Source organism: Narcine bancroftii, chromosome 7 (genome assembly GCF_036971445.1).
Source record: "Narcine bancroftii isolate sNarBan1 chromosome 7, sNarBan1.hap1, whole genome shotgun sequence".
NCBI classification, from domain to species: domain Eukaryota; kingdom Metazoa; phylum Chordata; class Chondrichthyes; order Torpediniformes; family Narcinidae; genus Narcine; species Narcine bancroftii.
Window position 1 is genome coordinate 49,507,381 of NC_091475.1, and position 25,689 is coordinate 49,533,069.

Here is a 25,689-nt window from a genome sequence, read left to right on the forward strand (position 1 = left end):
AATAAAAAGATTTATAACAAACATGTACATCAAACTGCAAGAGAAAGAAAATGATGAAATAAGCTATAAACCCAAACAAAAGTGGGAAAAAGATTTAAACATAAAGATAAAAAATGAAATATGGGAAAAGTTATGCTCTGGAACTTTGAAAAATATAATAAACACGAGGTTACGCATGATACAATATAATTGGTTACACAGGCTATATCACAACCCAAAAGTTAAATAAATGGGTTCCAACATTATCAGATAGATGTTTTCACTGTAAGAAGGAAACGGGAACAACAGTACATGCAATTTAGGCATGTGAGAAAGTGAAAAAGTTTTGGGAAGATCTAAATCAGATATTAAATAAAATCACAAAAAGCAACATACCAAAAAATCCAGAGATCTTTCTTCTAAGTAATATAAGAAGTAAAGAATCAGGCTTCAAACTGGATGAAGCACAAAAAATATTTATTATGATAGCCTTAGCTGTAGCAAAAAAATGTATAATGTCAACCTGGAAATCAGAAGAGAGCCTGAGAGTTCAGCAATGGTTCATGGAAATAAATAAATGTATTCCATTGGAAAAAAAATACATATAATTAAAAAAATAAAGTCACATTATTTGAACAAATTTGGGAACCGTACGTGGAACACAACAGAGAGGACTTACTGCGGACCTCCACCCCCTAAAATGATAAAATGAGAAGAAAACAAAATGTCCTGATCCAGTGTGTTAAAGTAGATGACACAATTTTCTTGTTTATTTTCATCGTGTGATGACATTGTTTAATGGGTTTATTGTATTGTATATGTTGAACGTTTAATGGGTTTGGAGGGGGGTGGGAAGGAGGGAGGGAAGGAAGGGAGGGGGAAAAAGGGGAGAAAATGACACTGTGTCTATTCAAGAGGGAAATGTTTGTATGTATTTTGATTGACATGGTTCATAGTGTGAAAAAATAAAAAAAAATTTGAAAAGTGAACTAAAGTATTCTACAACAGCAGTAAAATTAAGATCACCTTGGTAGATGGACTATAGGTTGTGGCACTGAACTCTGGACATCAGAAATGAAAAATGTTTAATAATTTGGTCCTGCTGAATTAGCTTGTTTCTATAGGACTTTTCAAACTGGAGCACCTGGGTAGCCCTCATGGGGCCCGGGTGTGGTTACTGGGTCTTGGGTGCAGGATGCACCTTTCAGATCACAAGTGGACTTATCTGTTAAATTGCCAACCCAGTGATTTAAGGAGGATCATGACCCCAAGATTATGTGTCACACACTCACGGGAACTATCAGCCATCAGTCTCCCCCCATCCCCACTGTCTCTCAGTACCCCTTACATCAGTCATTAACCCCAATGTTAGTCACCACCCCCTCCCCTCAGTGACGTGCCTCTGCCACGAACGGGGTGGGAGTGTGGTTGCTGCTGTGACATGCTCCGGTTCAATGTGGCAGAGCAGGAGCAATGGCTGTCTTCCTTACCCATAATCCGCCACTCTACTGAAACCGCTCTAGCCCTCCCGCATTGAGCCGTTACTGCGAACCAGAGTGGCGTTTGCAGTAGCTCCCCATTCTCCCCCTGATCCCAGTAGCGACCTCTCTCCCCACAATCACAGCCCCCCCTCTCCCTCTTCATGGCAGTGTTCTCCCCCCTCCCCCCCCCGTGGCAGTGACCTCTTTCTCCCCCCTGCGGAAGTGACCTTTCTCGCCCTATGGTAGCATCCTCTTCCCCCCCCCATCCTGATTACAGCAATGACCACTCTCCCTACCCCTCCCGATCACACCAACAGCATTTCAGCCAGGGGTTTCCCTGTGACAAAAGCATGCAAGCACTGATGTCACCAGAGTAACCGGGTTGGCCATTTTCCTTTTCAAACCACCGTACTAGGAAGGACATGGGTAAGTTTTACGGGGTTCCCTGAACACCTCTGGGGTAGGTCAGGGACCCAGTTGGGTTCTGTCTGGGTTGGCCCAGTTGGACCCTTTCAAATCACCATGTAACTGGGTCACTAACTGTGCAAATTGCCTGGTTAACTCCATGTTACATGGTAGTTTGAAAGTGCCTTATTATGGAAGCACTGGGGGCACTAAATTTGTTCAGCTTTCCAGGCTGGGAGAGAGGGAAATGAAGTATTAGTCAGAATTCCCACTTTAAATTGGGATCCAGTGACCTCTGCTGGAAATGACATGAGAATGCTGAGTGAAGACAGGGCTGACTAATATAATGATCAGATGAGATACTATTTATTGTCATGTCTTTGGCTTGGCTTCGCGGATGAAGATTTATGGAGGGGGTAAATGTCCACGTCAGCTGCAGGCTCGTTTGTGGCTGACAAGTCCGATGCGGGACAGGCAGACACGGTTGCAGCGGTTGCAGGGGAAAATTGGTTGGTTGGGGTTGGGTGTTGGGTTTTTCCTCCTTTGCCTTTTGTCAGTGAGGTGGGCTCTGCGGTCTTCTTCAAAGGAGGTTGCTGCCCGCCAAACTGTGAGGCGCCAAGATGCACGGTTTGAGGCGATATCAGCCCACTGGCGGTGGTCAATGTGGCAGGCACCAAGAGATTTCTTTAAGCAGTCCTTGTACCTTTTCTTTGGTGCACCTCTGTCACGGTGGCCAGTGGAGAGCTCGCCATATAACACGATCTTGGGAAGGCGATGGTCCTCCATTCTGGAGACGTGACCCACCCAGCGCAGCTGGATCTTCAGCAGCGTGGACTCGATGCTGTCGACCTCTGCCATCTCGAGTACTTCGACATTAGGGATGAAAGCGCTCCAATTAATGTTGAGGATGGAGCGGAGACAACGCTGGTGGAAGGAGCCGTAGGTAATTACCGTAGGTAATTAACAGAAAAATAGTACTACAAGAAATTGCCTTTAGTCTGTCATAACATAGACATAGATTCACTATTAATATTGCCTGACACCCCTTACAGTCAGAGAAAGAGAAGCAAATGAAAGCGCCCCCCCCCCCCCACCCCGAGTCATTTATGGTTTTTACACAGCTGTGGTGTAATGGGAAATTTTTGCAAAATTCCCTCAACAAAGGCTGTGTAAAAAGTTCAGAACAGAAATGGCTGACTCGTTCCCATTCCAAAAATCTTCCTGCAGCAACACTAGACATTTTTCTGGATTGCCCGCTGTCTAAACCGAACTGCAGGCAGTCCGCAACAATGGGCTAATGAATGTGACGTACATAATAACGCACGCTGATGCATTCAGCTCACGACGTTGCAATGCAGGAGATTTAAATGTGAAGAAAGGTGGTGTTTACTTACCAGCAGCAGTCAACCACTATGTTGAATCATTGGAGTGATGATAGCATTTACAGGATCTGTAGATCCAGAGCCATCTTTGCTCTTCTGTCTTGGGGCTTTTTTGGACACAAGTGAATGACATCACTGATGATGTCAACAGTGACACCTTGCGTCACACATACGTCATACGTCACGGGCAACGCCAACTTACGTTCAGCCAATGTAAGTACTGCACCTATGGTACTTTGTCTAAACGAGTGGCGATATCTGTACATGGGTCGTTCTGTGTAAACAACCACTCCGGGAAGTAAGTGTGAAAATCGACTATGGAAAAATCAAGTACTTTATGTATAAAAACCATAATCGAGTGTCCGTGGATTCATCTCCAGAGCTCCCACAGACTCTTCGGCAGCATAAGTCTCTAGTTCAGTTCCAACCAATGGCGAACTGAACCCAGATTCAAACCTCTGACAAGATGAGGAAGCCCTCAGCACCCAGTGCCCTTCCGGAGCCCTCCTTGCCCTCAACATCCTCTCAAATCCTGGTCCTGCCACCCGGCTCTCAGGAGCCAGTTTTCAGCAGCCCGTAGCCTAATGGTAGAGCATTTGAAAATCTCATTGACATTGACTGTTCAGAATCAAATGAAAATATTACAAAACCAAGTATTGATAGTTGCTGCAAAAAAACATACTTGGCAAGCTGCATATTTAGATGATATGAATTAACATTAATGACAATTCTATAATTTGTATATCTGTGGATGAGGCTAACCATGAATTTGCTACTCTTAATTCAACTTGAATTAATTTTAGAGGGAAAAAAATACATGATGTTGGTTCAATCTGCATTTATTTCATCTCCATTATGTCAAATTAACATTTCAGATGAGTGAGCACATCACAGGAGAATGGTAGGTAGTTCAGGGATAGAATTCTCTCTGGTCACTAGGTATAGAAACAATATTATTAAGATGGAAAGTGTGCAGAAAAGATTCATGAGAAGGTAACCAGGATTGAAGGGTTGAATTTGAAGGAAAGGCTGGATAAAGCAATTGGCTTTTTCCAAGGATAGAAAAGCCTGAAATTATGGGGGCGTGGATTAAAGGTGAGAGAGGAAAATTTAAAAGGGATCTGAGTAGCTCATTTTTTCACACAGAAAGTGGTGGGTATGTGGAACAAGCTGCTAGAGACAGATATATATTGTGTCCAATTGTAAAGTTTAAAAGACAGTTTTACAGGTCTAGAGGGATATGGTCCAAATGCAGGCAAAGAAGATTAGATTGGGTCGATAAAAGGACCGGTTTTTGTGCTGTCAAAGTCTTTGACTCTTATTATTGGTACACCATCACTGCAGTCTACGGAATGAGTTGCTGCACCTGCCCTAGATCTCCGTGGCAGCACTTTCCAGTTCTGCAGCCTCCATAAACTGGCTTTTAATGTTTCTATATGATCAAAAATTTTTCAACCAGGATGAATCCTTAGCTTTTGACATGTAATAACTCTTCATAATCGAAAAAAAACTAAAGTTAATTAAGCAATGTAAATGATTTACATGATGTAAGGATTCTGCTTGGGTTAACTGCAGAAGCTTCAATAGATGAAGAAGTTGATAGGATATGGTTAAATATAATGTGGTTAATTAAGCAGATGTCTTTAATTTAAGTAATATCTATTTAAAGTCTTGTGGATTGGAAAATGACACTCTTTAATCTATTTTTACTTTATAGATGTAGTGTTTAAGTTGATGGTAAATGTCCTTCATTTTCCTGTCAAACAAAATGACTTAATGCTACGTGCCAAACTTCAACACGGGAACTATTTGCTCAGTCTTCCCTCTGAAAGAGGGGGAAAAAAAACCCAAACATTTTGCTCAAAGGATATAAAGACCACCTTGCATGACAAGGCCTTGTGAAGATTGCACTGCTGGGACAAAATACTTCTCTGGAGAAATATTCTTCATTGTTTTCTAATTCCAAGGTAAAAATTACGAATCAACTTCCATACTTGAAGAAAATAATAATCACATTTGAATCAACTTGTTTGCGCATGGCACTCTATCCTACCACTGCAGTTTTGAGGAGTGTGAAATAGCCTCCTAATCCTGCAATATTGCTCTTGAGAATGGCACGATCATAATGAACTATAATTGTCTCACCTGTCATGGTGGCATATTACCAAACATAAAATACTTTTCTGGTATCCTCACAGGTCTGAGGTTTCCTCTTATGGAAAAATGGGATTTAACAACCACTGAATTGCACCTCAGCAATATTAATTTGCCCCGAGGCAATTGACACTGCTGTACTTTAGAAATGCAGAAACATTGGAATAATGCCAATTGGCAGCAACAACAAGGCAGTTTTATGATATAGGCTTACCTGAAGAGAAGGCAGAGGCTTGCTATGGTAATGCTGTCCTCTTTTGTTTGCTAATTTCTGCAATCTCTCCAAGCCACTGTGATTTTGCAACTTGGTAAGTTGCCTTTTTCCCTGTGTCACCCAAAGGGATCTCAGCATTCCATCTTAATCTCAAAAATATTCACTCACAGTTCAAATAACGACAAGCAAAATTAAGAGAATAAGGAGATTATTGATCTTAATGATAGAGCAGTAAGGTGGAGAGCAGTGTTATTTTTCTAACATAATTTCTTCAATGTAATTTTCATAATTTCACATCACAACATAAATAGATGAAAACTTATGTTTAAGTCCTTGGTAGTTATGAATTATCCATGTTGCAAGAACTGAAAATTGCAGAACTTCTGAAAGTTCAGTGAATGTCGTGAAGAGTAATCAACCAGAGGAATAAGATGCAGTGCTTTTCACATTGCCATCTTATTTCAGAAATGTTTTTCTCAAATTACTCATTTCCTTTTCACTAACTCCTGCTGTGGCTCTTACATAATTCAGCAAAGTTTCAATAGTCATGACTCTACTCAAAAAAAGGAAAGGGAAAGTCAGAGGCATCCTATTAAAGCCAAGTGTTCATGTCTGTGGTAAACATAAATGATAGAATTGGTAGGTATTGTAGGAATATTGATTTGAAATGTAATAGTTATCTTTATTCATCTTGATATTTTAATTAAATAGGTGGTGTTTACAATTTGTGAATTTTTTAAATTGTTTAGGACAGCAAAACATCTCTGCTGTTGGGATATTGAAGGTAGAATTTGATTTTATAGACAAAACATTTGTTACTTGTAACTGTTATATTTGGTTCTAATATTCAATGTGTTTGGGAAACTCACAGATTATTTTTCTTCTCATTTCTTAACTTTGGTATTTTGTGCCACTTTCACACTTGAATGAAGCAGCCTGGGCTGGGGAGGTCCATGGTCTTTGAACCACGTGTGAAATTTTACTCTGCATGCAAGTCAATGTTGCTGAAGCACCCCAATCACTGAATTTTGACCCTTGCACTCACTTGAGCAATACTTTCCATTGCACAGCTGCTACATTTATTCTCTCCTTGTCCCCAGCAACTTCCTTAAAATTCAATTCTCTGTTTTTATGCTGCAAGTTAATTTTCATTGCAGTGAATGTTTTACTCTACCATGTACAAACCAACTTATGCCCTGATTCTAAATACAATTTGCTGGAGGATCTCAGTGGGTCAAGTCATATCAGCAGAAGGAAAAGTAGTGGGTCACATGGATCACCTTATCATCTGCATTTTGTGCTCCTGGAGTAGCCTCCTTTACATCAGTGAGATCAGAAACCAGATTGGGGACCATTTTGCAGAGCATCTATGCTCTGTCCACAATAGCTACCCTGAGCTTCTGGTTGCTTGCCATTTCAACTCCCCTCCTAGTCCCACACCAATCTGTCCGTCCTTGGCTTTCTCCACTGCCAAGCCAAAGTGAGGCCTAGTGTAAACAAGACCTCATATTCCACCTGAGCAGTCTGCAGCCTAATGGTATGAACAGGGAATTTTCTAATTTCAAGTAATGACCTCCTTCACTTCTTCTGTACTCCTTCTGCTCTTTCCCTTTCCTCATGCTTCTCCAGCCCGTTTCCCACACATTGGCATCCAGCCATTTACCCATCCTCCTTCTTTGATTCTATCCCGCTCCAACCCCATCCCCAGTAGATTATTTTGCTTTTTTTCTCTCCCACCCCCTCTCAATTACCTCGACTCTCTCCTTATACTATCTTTCTTATCTTCTCTACTTATCAGATTCTAATACTGACAGCCTTTGCCCTCTGATCACCCACTCCATCTTACCTATTTTTTTTCTTGCCTCTCTCTCCTTTTATCTGGCATCTACCAATCTTCTGCCCCTGTCTGTCATGTTTCATCTCTACCTGGTTCACCAATCTCTACATGATTCGCTTGTCCCACCCCTCCCATCCACTCACGCATTACGTTCTAGCTTCTGCACTTTATTTCCTCAGTCTTGATAAAGAATTTTGATTTGAAATATGGACTACTCCTTTTCTCCCATTGATACTGCTTGAACCACTGAGTTCCTCCAGTAGATTGTGTTTAACTTCAGATTCCATAATCTGTAGTCTCCTGTTTGTGTCCTGATTCTGCTTTCTCCGCGTGCCCTTCTCACAATTCCATGGGGGCACAAGGAAGAATGCAGGAAGAGAAGAGAGGATGGAGATTTTTTTTTAACCAAATCTGCTTTCCACCTTTTTCCTGCATTGTCACACTAAAGTTGACACTTTGATGAGAGAAAACTTTACCAATCTATGTGCTCATTGGAATCACTGGAACTGGAAGAATTAACCCAAATAGATGTTGACTTTGTTGCAGGAAGCAAGTACTACAGTAAATTGGAAAGGTTGTCCCCAGTGATGTCCACGTTCTGAACCAATTTTCTTTTGCTCAAATGATCCATTATTTTAAATTTGTAATTTATAGTGCTAGTTTCAACAGAAATTATTTATGTATCTTATCTAATCTACTGTCCTTTTAGTTTTTAGTTTTTCACCTTTTCTATTCCTTTATCTTTCCTTAGAACTGAATATCCCTGATGATTTCATTCCCAACGTTTACCTCCAACTTGATCAGCATCTCCAGGTAAAGTACTTTGAATTGTGTTGAATTTGAAAAGTAAGAGACATCACCTCAACAAACCTTGTATATAAAATTTGCACCCAATATCACCAAAAAAAAAAGAATTTGTGCCTATGGGCTTGTAGCTAAATTCAGAACAATTATAAAGGATAATTTTGCATACAGAAATGTATAACGAATGCTGAAAATTTACTTAATCCCAGATCACTCCACGTTGAAACTTTCGGTCTAGACTAGATGGGCTGGTAATTTATTTAGACTCAGACAGCCGACAATGCTAAATTTAGTCCTTCTAATGAAATAGAAAGTTTCCCTATTATGTGGTTCTGGAAAGTCAGAAGAATATTATGACTGCATTCATTTCCTTGGCATCCAGTGAATTTTGAGCAGTCGTTAATGTGACGACCGGGTTTATTGTTTTTCAACCAAGAATTCTTGCAGGGATTTATCTGCTACTGACCATTTTGCAAACACTTTGATTTGTAAAACTCAGTCAAAGTTTAAAGTCAATGTTCAAATTTATTGTCAGAGTATATGCATAGTTATCATATACAACCCAGAGATTCTTTTTCCTGAGGACCAAGCAGAATTTCTACTTATCAGAGGTGCCAATTGTACTCAAGAAAAAGATATGTATACTAAAGAGAGAAATGTAAACAAAGAAAGACATGTAAATAGATTGACTGTGCAAATACAGACCAAAATAAATATTCAATTATAAATTATGTGCAAAGTGGCAGTTAGTACAATGCCAGCAATTGGGACCAAGGTTTGAATCCCGTGGTGTATGTAAGGAGTTTGTATGTTCTCCCCGTGTCTGCATGGGTTTTCCCTGTGGGCTCCAGTTTCTTCCCACGGTTCAAAACGCACTGGGGGTGTAGATTCATTGGGTGCAAATTGAGCACATGGACTCATGGGCAGAAATGGCCTGCTACCGTGCTGTATATCTAAAAAGTGTACTGGAGTTCACGTGAAGGAGGTGAATCTTTGATATCCTGGTCTTTAGGCTCTTGGTATGCCTCTGGAGCAGAACAGGCCCAGGGGTTGTCAGCTGGGAAGGTAGCGTGATTCCTGATGCTGACTTCCTGAGGAAGTAAAACAGCTTTTCATTTGGGGTAGCAATAGTAGCAGTACAGGGGAGGAACCTGGTAGCGTGGAGCACATCAGGGCAATGAGCAGGCCTTTCGAACTGAGGGCTATGAGGATTGCCTTCCAAATGGTGGTGTTCTCCCTTTCTATCTGACCGTCCTTCTGGGGTCATAGCTCGTGGTCCTGCTTGTGGCTATGCCCTTGGCCAGCAGGTTATGATGCAACTCCTCACTCATAATCAAGGATCCCCGGTCGCTATGGATAGAGCAGGAGTATCCAAACAGAGTGAACAGGTTGTGTAGTGACTTTATGTCTGGCTGTGGTCATGTCTGGGCAGGGGATGGCAAATGGGAAGTGTGTGTATTCATTGATAATATTGAGAAAGAACACATTCCAGTTAGTGGAGAGGAGGAGGCCCTTGAAATCCATACTCAGGCATTCAAAAGGACAGGTGGGTTTAATCAGGTAAGTTTTTTTTCCGGCCGGTAAAATTGGACAGCTCCGGGTCAGTTCCCTGATGTCCTCAACCGAAGTAAGGGAGGTTGTGAACTCTCACGGTGGTAGAGCATGGTGACCCTGGGGTGGCAGAGTTGTTGTGGAGGTGGTCTATCTGTACATCGGTGCATGTCTCCGGAACAGTGCATTGCAGGGGTTGTTGAGCTTCCCTGGCCTGTACAAGATCTTGTAGTTGTAGGTGAATAGCTCAATTCTCCACCTCAGGGTCTTGTCATTCTTAATTTTTTCCTGCTGTTTGTAAAAACGATTGCACATTGGTCAGTCAGCAGGGCAAACAGTTTGCTGGCTAGGTAGTGCCTCCAGTGGCACACAGTTTCCACTATGGCCTGGGTCTCCTTCTCAGTGGCTGAGTGCCAGAGTTCAGGGCTCTGGAGGGTCCAGGAAAAAAATACCACAGGCCTGCCCTTCTTCCCATGGGCATAACATGTCACGTTTCAGGCCGGGCAGCTCTAACAAGGATGTTTATTGTGGCTGCAGAGGTAGCACCTCGGGTGTTCAATGGTGGTGATGGTGACCTGAGACCCCACGTCCCAAGATAGCACTCCCCACATGGTGGCTGCATTTCAAGAAGGGAAGACCTCTGCATTTAGCTGCGCTGTCTCGACCAGGTCTACGACTTCCTGCAGGCTTTGATAGCCATTTTCCAGGAGTCTCTGTAAAATGTGATCAGACTTGAATCCAGCCACAAATGCATCTCATATCAGTTCTTCTAAGTGGATGGCAGCAGAGACATCTCTGCAGCTGCAGGCTCGCCCCAGCTCCCACAAGATCCACACGTATTCGTCCACTGACTCACCAGGCGCTGTCTACAAATGCCCAGAAGGTACCTGGCATAGATGACATTCGTTGGGGTCAGATACTGTCTCTGCAGGAGCTCCATAGCGGCTGAGTAAGTACTGCAATCTCTGATCATTTGAAAAATGTGGTGGCTGGCCTGCTCTTTTCTTTGCTTTCTTCTTGGGGTCTTCCATGTGGAAGGGAGTGGGGGTGGGGGGCAGCGAGAGAAAATAATAAAAAAGTATGTATTGATTCTGATGAATAGATTTTTTTGATTCTGTGTGCAATTTTGTGATGTGTGCTAACAAAATAAAATTGGAAAAAAGAAGAGTAGGTCCCATTTATCTTCCTCATTCTGCATGTCGTTGCATCTCATGAATGCATTGATCGAATTTGATGGAGTCCTCCAGGTCTTTAGGGTTGGCATCCAGCTTATCTGCTCATATTGCCTTGACAATGGCTCAAAAATTATGATAATTAAATTGTTCCACTACCGATTAACCACATTAGACTGAGAATTGTGATTAATAGGCTTTAATCACCATAAAACATCAGTACGTCTTGCATGTTGCTGGCCTGGTTCCAAGGCAGGTAGTGAGGGAGAGATTTGGGTGTAACAGCCTTTATGGGGATTCTGAGGGGAGAAGTCATAGGTACAAGGGTGGGCCAGCCCATACAGTACATTCATACAGATAGTGCCAATAGCTATACAGTGGTTCCACCATATGTACCATTCAGCCAAGTTTTCAAATCTCCCTCCTGTATGTTGACCTCTTTTATGTGGTACCATCAGAAAATTTATAAATGGTGTTATTGTCATACTGAGCTATGAAGTTGTAGATGTACAGTGAGTAGTGAAGGGGGGCTAGGTATACAGTCCTCTGGTGCTTGGTACTAATGGAGATTGTGGAGATGTTCTTGCCAATCCACACTGATTGGGGTCTAGAGATGAGGAAATCCAGGATCCAATTACACAGTGGGGTATTGAGTCCCATGTCTTGTTTGATCAGTTTTGAGAGAATAATTGTGTTGAATGCCAAACTGTGCTCAATAAAGAGCATCCTGATATGTGTATCTTTGGGTAGAGCTACCCTGATGGCATCTACCATAAACCTGTTACTTCGGTAGGCACATTGGAATGGATCTATGTTACCACCCAGACAGGAGCTGATATGCTTCGCCACCAGCCTCTCTAAACACTTCATCATTGTGGATGTGAGTGCCACTGGTTGGTAGTCATTTAGGCAGGCTACCATATATTTCTTGGGCACTGGTAAAAATGAGGCCTGTTTGAAACAGGTGCATACCACGCCCTGTCAGAGTGAGATGTTGAAGATATCTGTGAATACATTAGCAAGTTGGTCAGCACATGTTTTTGATACTCAGCCAGGTACTCCTTCCAGATCAGATGCTTTCCTTGGATGCACTCTTCTGAAGACAGCCCATACATCATCTTTGGATTTGTTTTTCTGGTGGTCAAATCAGGCATTGACCGCATTGAGCTTATCTGGGAGTGAACCTTTGGTATCTCCTATTGCACCGGATTTGGTTTGTAGCAGGCCAAAGCTGGGATGATGTCAGGTAAGAATCAGTTACTGGAACGGGTCACTTTGGAACATAATATATTTTCTTATGAACTGAATATTTAAAAATGCTGGCAGAGCCATATCAATTCATGCCTGACTTTAAAATATAAAAAGTAATTTATGCAGATAATATTTGAATTTTAATTGTCCTCATTTTATGAAGATGGGATAAATCATTTTCATCCCAAGGGCTATTCCATTAATTTATAGTAAACAATGAAAAATAACATGCATTTACATTTACATCTTATGTGGAAGAATACATCTTTGACATGAACCAAATGGAAGGGAAATACATAAATGGAAATTTTTATCGTGGTTTGTTTGCAGAGGTGGTTTCAGTAAATGCATTAAAGGAGGAAAGTGTAGGAGGGAGAGAGAGAAAACTAAAACAGGAATTCCAGGATATGGGATTTAATTTGTGGTTACCATTCTCCAGTTGAAGAATGAAGGGAAGGGAGATTGCGTATAATGCTGCAGTCATAGGCTGAACACCCGGAGTGATTACAAAGGTCATAATGGTGATTTACAGATATATTTCAGATAATTGGCTTAACAGCATGTCAGTATTTGCAGCACCAACCTAACTACTACACTGAGTTCATTCACACAAAATATTTAATTCTTCTGTCATATGTTACTGTCATAATACATTTATTTCAGATTCATATTTTCTTATGACATAGAAGGAGGCCATTTCAGTTTGTTGAGTCCATGTCAACTCACAGAGTAATCCTATTCCAATTTTTTTCTTGTAACAAAGGCACCTCATATTCCATTGTTTCCCCTCCTACCACACTCCAGAGATTCTCAATCACCTGCACACTAGTGGACAATTAACGTTTTACCACGTCTTTACGGTGTGGCAGGAGACTGGAGTACCTGGGGAAAGCCCACCAAGTCACAGGGAGATCATGCAAACTCTGCACAGTCATCACTAGGAGTCAGGGTTGAACCCAGGACTCTGAAAATGTGAAACAAGAGCCCTGTTTATGAGGAATGGCAACAATTCTATTATGTATAAAGAACAGATACTCAGTAATTCTACCTATTGAATATAAATAATGATTATTAGTCTGAAATTAAGGTGGATGTTAATTTATTTTCTTTTTTATTATATAAGAGATCAACAAAAAAGATGGAATGTTACATTAGAATGTATCAGGCAAATGAATGTAATAACATGGTAGATATTTATAGCATAGTAGAGCCCACTAGGCCCATCAGTTTGAAAATTAAGAAAATAGAATGATTAAAGTAAATGTACTTCAAAAGAGAAACAGAAACAAAATGGAAGAATGAAAAAAAATCGTGAAGTATTGAATAAGCAAAGAACCAGGGAGATGAGATAACAGTGGAGAAAAGTTAAAAAAGGATGATCTTTCATTTTATTCAACAAAACATTGGATGTTTGTCTATTTCAGCAGTTGGAAACACTGGATTTATATAAGTCCAGGGGGGAGGGGGTTGAAATAGACACAGAAATTAAAATGCTGTTTTTAAGTTTTCACAAGTTTTATGGATTTATGTAAATAAAGCAAGGATATAGTTGCTCTGGAGTGCAACGAAGATTCACCACACTGATTCCTGGAATTTTGGGATTGCTACATGAGGAGAAACTGAGGAGACCAGGCCAGAATTGTTTAGCATCTAGAGGTGACCTCAATGAAATTTAGAGTTTTTGTCATTCTTGAGATGGTGAAAGTTAACTTCCAGGTAGAGTCAGCAGTGAAGAAAGCAAATGAATTGTTGACATTCATTTCTAGAGGAATAGTATACAAGAGCAGGGATGTAATGATGAGACTCTGTAGGGCGCTGGTGAGACCTTAATTGTAGTACTGTATATAGTTTTGGGCACCTTATTTGGGAAAGGATGAGCTAACATTGGAGAGATGGTTTACTAGAATGATACCAGGAAAGAAAGGGTTAGCATATGAGGAATGTTTGTCGGTTCTTGGACTGTACTTGTTGGAGTACAGAAGGATGAGGGACGACCTCATAAAAACATTTCAAATGTTGAAAGGCCTGGACAGATTAGATGTGCGAAAGTTGTTTCTCATGGTAGGGGAGTCTAGGACAAGAGGCCACAATTTCAGGATAAAAGGGTGTCAATTTAAAATGTAAATGCAGAGAAATTTCTTTAGCCAGAGGGTTGTGAGTCTGTGGAATTTGTTGCCACAGGCAGCAGTGGAAGCGAGATCGTTGGGTATATTTAGAACAGAAATTGACAGGTATTTGATTAGTCAAGGCGTCAAGGGTTTCAAAGAGAAGGCCGAAGGGGGAGGGGGGGGGCTGAGAGATAAGGATGAGCTGATAATTAAATGGCAGAGCAGACTCTGATCCTGATGGGGCAATTAGCCTACTTCTGCTCTTGTACCTTGAGATCTTGTGAATGCAGGGAATATATTTTGCTTCAAGGTGTAGAAATGGTATAGAATTACAATAAAGAGAAATTTCCTTGCTAAGAGATTTCAGATTTTCTTTTTCTTTCTTTTTTCTTTGGCTTGGCCCTGCGGACGAAGATTTATGGAGGGGGTAAAAAGTCCACGTCAGCTGCAGGCTCGTTTGTGGCTGACAAGTCCGATGCGGGACAGGCAGACACGATTGCAGCGGTTGCAAGGGAAAATTTGTTGGTTGGGGTTGGGTGTTGGGTTTTTCCTCCTTTGCCTTTTGTCAGTGAGGTGGGCTCTGCGGTCTTCTTCAAAGGAGGTTGCTGCCCGCCAAACTGTGAGGCGCCAAGATGCACGGTTTGAGGCGTTATCAGCCCACTGGCGGTGGTCAATGTGGCAGGCACCAAGAGATTTCTTTAGGCAGTCCTTGTACCTTTTCTTTGGTGCACCTCTGTCACGGTGGCCAGTGGAGAGCTCGCCATATAACACGATCTTGGGAAGGCGATGGTCCTCCATTCTGGAGACGTGACCCATCCAGCGCAGCTGGATCTTCAGCAGCGTGGACTCGATGCTGTCGACCTCTGCCATCTCGAGTACTTCGACGTTAGGGGTGTAAGCGCTCCAATGGATGTTGAGGATGGAGCGGAGACAACGCTGGTGGAAGCGTTCTAGGAGCCGTAGGTGGTGCCGGTAGAGGACCCATGATTCGGAGCCGAACAGGAGTGTGGGTATGACAACGGCTCTGTATACGCTTATCTTTGTGAGGTTTTTCAGTTGGTTGTTTTTCCAGACTCTTTTGTGTAGTCTTCCAAAGGCGCTATTTGCCTTGGCGAGTCTGTTGTCTATCTCATTGTCGATCCTTGCATCTGATGAAATGGTGCAGCCGAGATAGGTAAACTGGTTGACCATTTTGAGTTTTGTGTGCCCGATGGAGATGTGGGGGGGCTGGTAATCATGGTGGGGAGCTGGCTGATGGAGGACCTCAGTTTTCTTCAGGCTGACTTCCAGGCCAAACATTTTGGCAGTTTCCGCAAAGCAGGACGTCAAGCGCTGAAGAGCTGGCTCTGAATGGGCAGATTTATTGTCAGTGTAAATGTATAATCCTGAGATTCTTTTTCCTGCAGGCCAGGCAGAATTAGCACTTATTGATTGTGCAAAAAAAAAGTACATAATGTACACAGGTAAAGAAATAAATAAATGTAAACAATTGACTGTGCGATGCAGAGAAGAAAAAAAAGGGCAGCAGTAAGAGTCATTAAGGTTGTTGTTGTGGAGGGGTAGCAGCTGTTCCTGAACTTGGTGGGGTGAGTCTTGTGCCATTGATACTTTTTTCCTGATGGCAGCACCGAGAACAGTGCATGTGCTAGGTGATATGGACCCTTGATGATTGCTGCTGCTCTCTGATGGCAACTTTCCCCATGGATGGTCTTGATGGAGAAAAGGTGATGTCCTGGATTGTGTCCACTACCTTATGCTCAGAAGTATTGGTGTCCCCACACCAGATCATGCTACAGCCGGTCAGTACACTTTCCACCACACATCTAGCGAAATATGCCAGGTTTTCCGATGTCATTCCAAACCTCCGCAAACTCCTGAGGAAGTAGAGGTACTAACGTGCTTTCTTCATGATGCCATTTGTAAGTTGACTCCAGGAAAGATCCTCCGAGATAGTGACTCCCAAGAACTTAAATTTGCTCACCCTCTCTGATCTCCCAATATCACTGGATCATATACGTCTGGTTTTTCCTTCCTCAAGTCAACAATCAGCTCCTTGGTTTTGGTGTCATTTGACTGTGAGGTTATTGTTGGTGCACCATTCAGCCAATTTTTCAATCTCCCTCCGGTCCTGCTGATTTAATGTCTCTTTTTAATACAACCTACTACGATGGTATCATCAGCAAATTTGTAGATGGTGTTGTTGTGGTACCAAGTTATGTTTGGTATTTTAAAACCTGAAGGCTGTGGAGGTTCAGACATTGAGTTGTTTTAAAATAGAGATCCATAAGTTTCTGGATATCAAGAGAATAAAGGAAGATTGTGGAAGAAAATGGACCTAAGATAGGAGATCGGCCATGATCATGATGAATTATGGAGCTGACTTGAAGGGTGAATCATCGTAAGGCATCAGGCTCTGATTGTGTATCTATCAAGGTACCAAAATTCTGTGCCAACAAATAGCTGGAGTGTTCATGGACATTTTCAATCTTTCATTGCTGCAGTCAGATGTTCTCACCTGCATCAAAAGGGTATTAATTATCCTGGTGCCCAGGAAGAGAAAAGTGAGCTGCCTCAATGAATATCACCCAGTAACACTCACATCTACTGTGGTGAAATTATTTGAGAGATTGCTCAGCTTTCAGAACCATCATTTCCTCAATATTGGTTAGCAAACTTCAAAACCTGGGCCTTTGCCTCTCCTTCTGCAACTCAATCCTTGACTTCCACATTGGAAGACCACATTCAATGTGGATCAGTAACAACGTCTCCTCCTCACTGACAATCAACACAGACGCACCTCAAGGATATGTACTTTAGCTAGAGGATCTGTGGAACTTGTTGCCACAGGTGGCAGTGGAAGCGAAGTTGTTGGGTATATTTAAGACAGAAATGGACAGGTATTTGATTAATCTATTCTATTGCTCTACTCTCTCTATATTGATGACTGTGTGCCTTGGCACAATTCAAATACCATCTACAAATTTACTGATGACACCATGATTGTTGGCAGAAGGACAGACAGCAATGAGGATATATACAGGAGTGAGATAGATCAACTGGTGTCACAACAACCATACACTCAACATTAGCAAAAGTAACTGATTGTGGACTTCAGGAAGGAGAAATCAGGAGGACACAAACCAGTCCTCATCAAGGGGTCAACAGTGGAAAAGGTTAAGAAATTCAAATTCCTGATTGTCAACATCTCTGAAGATCTATCCTGGGGCCTTCATGTCAATGCAAAACATGAAGATGGCTCAACAGCAGCTATACTTTGTTAGGAGTTTGAGAAGATTTGGTATGTCACCAAGAACTTACAAATTTCTAAAGGTGTACCGTGGAGAGCATTCTGACTAGTTGCATCACTGTCTGATATGGAGGTGCCACGCCACAGGACAGGAAAAGGCCAGTGCCTTCACGGGCATTAGTCCACTCATTTAAGGACATCTATAAGAGGCAATGTCTCTGAAAGCAGACTCTATCATCAAGAACCTTCACCACCCAGTCCATGTCCATTTCTCACTTCTCCCATCAGGAAGGAGGTGCAGGAGTCTGAAGGCAAACACCCCATGCTACAAAAACATAGACTTGCCCTCCACCATCAGATTTCTGAATTGCCAATGAACCACAGACACTAGCTCACTTTTTCTTTCCTCTTATTTTGCACTAATTAGTGTTTTTACAAAAATGTAATTTATAGCTATTTTTGCACCTGTAGCGCAAAATAATGCTGCCACAAAATGACAAATTTCATGACACATGTTCATGACAATAAATTTTAATTCTGATTTTGATGGCCTGCTCCTGGCCTTGTATCTTTATGTCAGTTACTATATCCTTTCACAGCTCAACAACCATATACATCCTCAGCCTCCATCATTTTTTTGTCATCCTCTGTCAGTCTCCTTGATTTTTTTTTCCTTTCCCTAGCCCTCTTTGTTATCCAATACCATTTTATCTATTCTTCTCATCTTCTCACCTTCAGACAACTCCATCTCTCCCCTGTAAATGAATTTACTTGGAAGCAGTAACCTTGGCGTATTCAGCATCCAGCTAAAAAGCTCCTTGGATGAATCATGAAGTGAATTGATAATAAATGCTTTTGTTCAATCCAGCATCACTTTGATCTTGGCAATCAAGGACATTTCAATCACATTCTTTTTTGGATATTGTAAAGATTTTGTCCTGGTGACTATGTTAATAATACCATGGCAGAAAACAAAAGTGGTGCTGAAATCTGAATCAGGAAATGTATCCACTCTTGATATTCAATTGTATGTAAAATAATAATTTAATACGTTACTATTATTTTTGACATCAACAGAGAGCTATTTTCTACCACTCCCAGCACAAAGCGTTGATTTATTTTTGCAGCAGGAAACAAAGATTAGATATCGTACAACCAAACCCATGAATATCATCTTAAGATACAAAAGATATTTCATTCAACACGGGTTATCCTGTATCATAAAACAGTGGTTTTCAATTTGTTCACTATTGGTGAAATATTCAGCCCCAAGGTAAATGCTTGATGATGTCATGTTTAGTTTCATTGAAGGGGAATTAGAACTGTCTCAAGGGTACTTGGGAATTGGAACTACTTATTTGAAGTATTACAGAAGTTCAATCTACCAGAAAAATATATAAATTGGACTAAAGCATTGTATAATGGACCGTTGGCGAAGGTAGCAGTAAATGGATATGTATTGAGTCACTTCAAATTAAGTAGGTCAATTAGACAGGGATGTCCCCCTCATTGTTCGCCTTAGCAATAGAACCTTTGGCAGAACTGATAAGAATAGAAAATAAAATAAAAGGGATAAAAATGAAGGAGAAGGAGAATAAAATCAGCTTATTTGCAGATGACATCATAGTATACCTAACAGAAACAGAGGTATCAGTAAAAGAATTACATAAGAAATTGAAGGAATATGAAGAAATACCGGGGTACAAGATCAACGCAAATAAAAGTGAAGTGATGCCAATGAGTAACGCAGACTATACAGAATTTAAAAAAGAATCACCATTTAAATGGTAAACACAAGCAATCCGATACCTAGGGATCAGGTTAGATAATAACTTAAGACACTTGTACAAACTAAATTATCAGCCAATAATAAAGAAATTGCAGGAAGACTTAGAACATTGGAAAGAATTACCGCTAACGTTGATAGGGAGGGTAAACTGCATTAAAATGTATCCCAAGGATACAATACTTATTTCAAATGTTACCAATTTCTTCAACAGAAAAATTCTTTAATGAACTAAAGAGAATAATAAGGAAATTCTTGTGGAAAGGGAGGAAACCAAGGGTAACGTTATATAAATTAGCAGAGAGGTATAATCAAGGTGGTTTGCAGTTACCAAATTTTAGAAATTATTATAGAGCCACACAATTAAGGTATTTATTAGATTTTTACCAGACAAGGGAAAAACCAGACTGGACTAAAATAGAACTAGATAAAATAGGGGAGAAGGTACCGGAACATATACTTTATAAGTGGGATGAAAAGCTGGTGCAATATAAAAACTGCATCATTCACTTAATACATGGAAGAAGATTCACTTAGAAAGGAAAAAAACGAATGATCAAATACCAAAATTATTATTGACGCAAAATCTGCTAATCCCTTTTACAATAGACAACCTTTCCTTTAGAGAATGGGAGAGAAAAGGAATAAAAAAAATAGAAAATTGTTTTTTGGGAAATAATTTATTAATATTTGAACAGTTGAAGTACAAATATGGAATAACTCATGGTACAATGTTTGCATATCATCAATTGAAAGCTTATTTAAAGGATAAATTGGGAAACAGCTTGAGATTACCTGAAGGAAGCAGCTTTGAATATGTGATTACAGACACAATGATAATTAAAAGATTTATAACCAACATGTACATTAAGCTGCAAGATAAGGAAAATGAAATAAACTATAAACCTAAGCAGAAGTGGGAAAAGGATCTAAACATAAAGATAAAAATGAAGTATGGGAAAAGTTATGTTTTGGAACTATGAAGAATACAATAAAAACAAGGTTATGCATGATACAGTATAATTGGTTACGCAGGGTATATATTACTCCTCAAAAATTAAAAAAATGAAGTTCAACATTATTGGATAGATGTTTTCACTGTAAGAAGGAAATGGGAACAACATTACAAGGAACTTGGGCATGTACAAAAGTGAATATGTTTTGGGAAGAACTAAATCAGATACTAAATAAAATTACAAAATATAACATACCAAAAAAAAAACAGAGATATTTCTTTTAAGTAACATAAGAAGTAGAGAATTAGGCCTCAAATTGGATAAAGTGCAAAAAAAATTCATTATGATAGCTTTAGCGATACCAAAAAAATGTATAATGTCAACTTGGAAAAAGGAAGAGAGCATGAGTATACAGCAATGGTACATGGAAATTAATAAATGTATTCCATTGGAAAAAATAACATATAATTTAAAAAATAAAGTCACAAGGTATGAACAAATTTGGGAACCATACATGGAACATATCAGAGAGAGCTTGCCTACGACCTCCATCCCCTAAAATGAGAATGAAAATGATAAGAAGATAAAACGACTAGATTCAGTGAGTAATAAATATATGATGCATTTTTCTTGCTTATTTTCCTTTGTGTGAAGATATTGTTTTATGGTTTTATTATACTGTATATGTTGAATATTTATGGATTTTGGAGGGGGGTGGGTAGAAGGGAGGGAGTGAAAGGGGAAAAAAGTGAGAAAAGACCATTGTGTAAATTTAATGAGAAATGTTTGTACATATTTTGGTTGATATGGTCATAGTGTGAAAAATTAAAAATTATATATATAAAAAAAGGATACTGGGAGTGCTAACAGCCCCAAAGTTGAGGCAACTGGCATGCCAAGTATATTTTTATTGAATTTTACTTTCTTTGTGAAATTTACATCTAAACTACCCCGATGTTATGAAAATCACACAAATCTCCCTTAAATCCTTGAGCTACCTCACTGTTACGCACCACAGCACTTAGGGAGTCATGCTCTCAGATGACATAAATACCAACATAAAGGTGACATAAAAATATTGTGTGCTCGGTAGTGAGAGAAATAGTTTTCACAGGTGTGATGATTGTAGGAATAAAGCCCATGTGGCGTACATTTGATACAAGATTGTGTCATTTTTTGCATTCTTTTCCTATCATTTTGCAGGTAAATATGCATAACAAAGCTAATCTTCCATCTAATATCTGAAACAGATCAGATGGCAAACAACTGCAATTTTACTTTGATATTTGGACCACCAATTTTCCCCAATCTATCACATAATATTTTAAACCCTCATCCCATAAAAGAGTTCAACATAGGCTAAACAATTGCTAATCTTTTGTGTCTGAACTCTCCTATAGCTCACTTCCCTGTCCACAATAATGGTGCTGAGGTGGAAATAGTAGATTGCTTTTAGTTCTTGGGTGTAAATGTCTCCAACAACTTGGCCTCGTCTTGGTTCAACTATGTTGAACGTGATGTTCAAGAAAAGGAACCAGTGCTTCTACTTCCTCAGTAGTTCCAGCAACTCCTTCAGATGAATCATCAAAAATACTGCTCTCCCCAATACTACAAGAAATTACAGTGGGTCATGAATGGCACTCTAACTATCAGATAAACTCCTTTCCAGTCCAGTGAATCAAACATATTAAAAGACTCATCCAATCCTATGCTCTCTTCTCCCCCCTCCCCCACCTCCACCCATTGGAAAGAGGATTCAAGCTGGAGATCATGGACCTCCAGATTCAAGGACAGTTTATTTCACTGTTATCAGACTTCTGAATGAACCTCTTACTTATAAGATAATGCTCTGTTCTTACTGATCTCTCTCTGTAACTGCACTCTGTAGTTGTGTTACTGCTGCATAATATATGGGCAAACAAGCTGGACTGTTCACAAAACAAAGTTTCCCACTAGACCTCGACATGTATGGCAATAAACCCTTCCCCATTTAGTTCCAACTGCATGCCTCCTTATCTGATTCCACTTATCATCTTTCACCCTCTGTCTCTGTCTCCCCCCTTTCCCCTCCTGGCTCCATCTTGCCATCATCCCTCCCTTACTTGTTCCACGAATCATCACCAGATTCCATCTCTACCTCCACAATTCCCCACACACCGACCACACCCCCACCCTGCTTACCGGCTCCATTGGTTCATCATCCTTTGCTTCTTCTGGCCTCACCTATCGCCTACCAGTCTCTCCCTCCCTCCTCCCTCTCAGCTTTTTTTTTAAAACTAGCTATCTTCTCTACATTCTCAGACCCTCTTTCCTGAAGTTGGTCCCGACCTTCAACATTCAGCATTTCTCTGCCTCCACAGGTGCTGCTTGACCCACTGAGTTACTCCAACAGCAGGTTTTGGTTCTAGATTCCAGTATCTGTAGTCTTTAGTAAATACTAGTCACAGCAACTTGCAACCAACAGAATTTAAAAGCAAATTGACAAAAATAACATTTTGTGCAGTCATTAATTAAGGTGAGATTTGAAAATTGAAATTGGTGTTGGGTGCAATCAGTTGTTAATATGATGCTTGTATGTGACTAAATGTGTGTTGAGGTTGGAAGTCAGTCATACTAGAAGATTGTACAATGTGATTCTTCTCAGGTGGCCCTTGAGAGTCAAATGGCTTAGCTCATAGAGTTCTGTGGATCCAATGCAGGATTTGATGGTTAGGTGTCCTTAATGGGAGGTGAGCTGATTGTCTGAGCTTTCTTTACTTGGGTTTGTACTTGTCCTCCATTTTAACCTTCTCCATCTGTTTGAACAGCCAAAGATTTCAATGACTCATTGAAGATATTACATTTCTTCAAGCGGTTTGAGAATTCCCTTAAAGTATTTTATTTTTCTGAGAATCAAAGCCATTTTGGAGCTCAAAGTAGAGTTTGTTTCAGGAGCTGGGTGCTAGACATGTGGATGACATCCCATCCATCAAAATTTGTTGAATTTGACTGAAGCCTCAATTTTGGGAATGTAAGCATATATCTATATATCAAAGGGTGACATCATGATGTCTAGCAGAGGGCAGGCTTATACCCAGCACTCTTTCCCCCCACCCCACCCCATGCAGTAAATACTGACTGGGTCCCTTTGACCTAATATACAAGTGAGAATTAGAATACATCTTATGAGTAATTATAAAAGGGAAAGTATTAATAATAATCAGGGCACATAGTCCTTAAAGCATTCAGGTGGTCTTCTTTCTCTTTTGGACTGCCTCGGCATGGCCAGTCTTTGCTCGAGACCCATAGATAGTTGGGTCGGCGGCGACTGCCTGCCTTCTTGACCTCCTGGCTGCATGTCTCAGTTACTGGACTCATTGGAATGCTCGGATCTGCAACTGGCTCTTCCCCCGCCCCCCAACTCGGTCCAAGGGTGGGATGGTCGGGGCAGGTCTAGTTCCACCTCCTCCAGTTCATGGGGCAGTTCATGGACCTTAGTGTCAGTCAATGTTTGTAATTGATCAATGTATTGCTTCCACAATCTGTCCCTCACTAGAATAGAATATGAGTAGGGGCTCAATTTTTATAAGATTACTCCTACCACCCATAGGTCTTTATATTGTCTATAATCTTGTACCAGAACTCTCTCGTCCACTTCCGATGTTCTAGGTGAGATCTGTGGCGATATTGGTTTTTGCAATCGGAGACCCAGATCTGGATGAACTGTGGACAGCCTGGTCCTCAGATTGTGGCTAAACATTAGTTCTGATGAGGTGCGTTTTATGGTGGAATGTGGCTTGTTTCTGTATCCAAATAGGAAATCTGCGATTTTGTGCGTCCATGAGGCATTTAGAAGTTTCATGGTTTTCATTGCTTTTTTGAACGTTTGTACAAAATGTTCTGCCTCCCCATTAGTACTTGGGTGATAGGGTGCAGACAAAATATGTCTGATACCGTAGCTGTGCATAAATTTTTTTAAATGTTCTGGTATAAATTGAGGCCCATTGTCCATAACTAATTAATAGGGCAATCCATAAGTGACAAAGATAGCTCATAGACAGTCAATCGTGGGATCTGCTTTGGTATTTTTCAGCTGTGAAACTACTGGCCCTTTGGAGTGTGTGTCAACAGCATTAGGAAATTCTCACCCATGAATGATCCAGCGAAGTCTACATTGAATCCGATGCCAGGGTTTGGATGGCTATTTCCATGGGCGAGCTTCGGCTTGTGGCATTTTTGGCTGCATTGACTGACATATTTTGCATTCTCTTACTGTTGTTTCAATGTCTTGATCTATAGAGGGGCACCAGCCATGCATTTGGGTCGGTGCCTTCATTTGTACCATTCCCAGATGGTTGTGGTGTAGTTCTGATAAATGATAGTTTGCCATTTGGCTGGAATAATTGTACGGGTACCCCATAGTAAACATCCTTCTTCATGTGTGGTAAGATTTTAGATCTTCTGGAATGACTTCAGATTCGGGCCACCCATTAAGGGTGAAGTATAGGATCTTGCTTAATGTTGCCTCTTTTCGGGTTTCCTTTCTGATCATCTGGGCTGCAATGGGCAGTTGTTGAAGTTGTTCTTGGTTAATGGCTGCTTCCTCTGCTGTCCATTTACTAATTTCTTCTTGTTGTTCTATTTTGGGTAGCGGCATGCGTGATTAGGCATCTGCATTGTTGAGTGTTCCTGGTTTATGTTTTATATCATAATTATTCACTGCTAGTAGCATGGCCAATCTTTGAATTCTGGCTGCAGCTAATACATTACCTTTGAGTGCCCGCAGGATTAAACTAAGAGGCTTGTTGTCTGTAAAGTTATTGGTGGATTTTTTTTTACACCAAAAATGATATGCCAATCCTTCCTTTTCTAGTTGGGTGTAATTGCATTCACTTGTGGTTAATGTTCACAAAGCATACGGTACTGGTTGCTCACCTTTTTCTGTGATTTGGGATAGTACCGCTCCTAGTCCCACTGGTGAAGCATCTTTACTAGGGTCATAGTGGATCAGCACCTTATTTGTTGATGTTAGTATTTCCTTTAGTTGATTGACTGTTTTTAGTTTCTGTGTTCCAATACCATGTTTGATCTTTCTTGAGTAATTGTTTCAGCGGACTGCATAGTGTAGACATATTAAGGATATGCTTTCAGCAGTGATTAACAAGTCCTAGGAAGTACTGTGATTCTGATTTGTTGGTTGGGTATGGGGCCTTGCGAATGGCTTCTGTTCCTGCTGGATTCATTCACACCCCTTTGTTGTCAATTGTAAACCCAAGATATGTTACTGAAGAGCACATAAAGACATTTGTCCTTTTGTAATCGTATATTAGCCTGTTGTACTCTGGTTAAAATCTTTTCAAGGTTTCGTAAGTGTTCACTGTTA

At 40.6% G+C, this 25,689-nt stretch overlaps 1 protein-coding gene across 3 annotated transcripts in view; it reads left to right on the top strand.

The window, feature by feature from the left end:
* map3k7cl (map3k7 C-terminal like) overlaps nt 1-25,689 on the top strand; it is a 122,081-nt gene that overhangs the window by 73,155 nt on the left and 23,237 nt on the right. For all 3 annotated transcript variants that reach the window (XM_069890056.1, XM_069890058.1, XM_069890057.1), the window contains one exon: nt 8,204-8,265. In XM_069890056.1, coding sequence (XP_069746157.1) covers nt 8,204-8,265 — 62 coding nt within the window. The remainder of the gene's footprint in view (nt 1-8,203; nt 8,266-25,689) is intronic.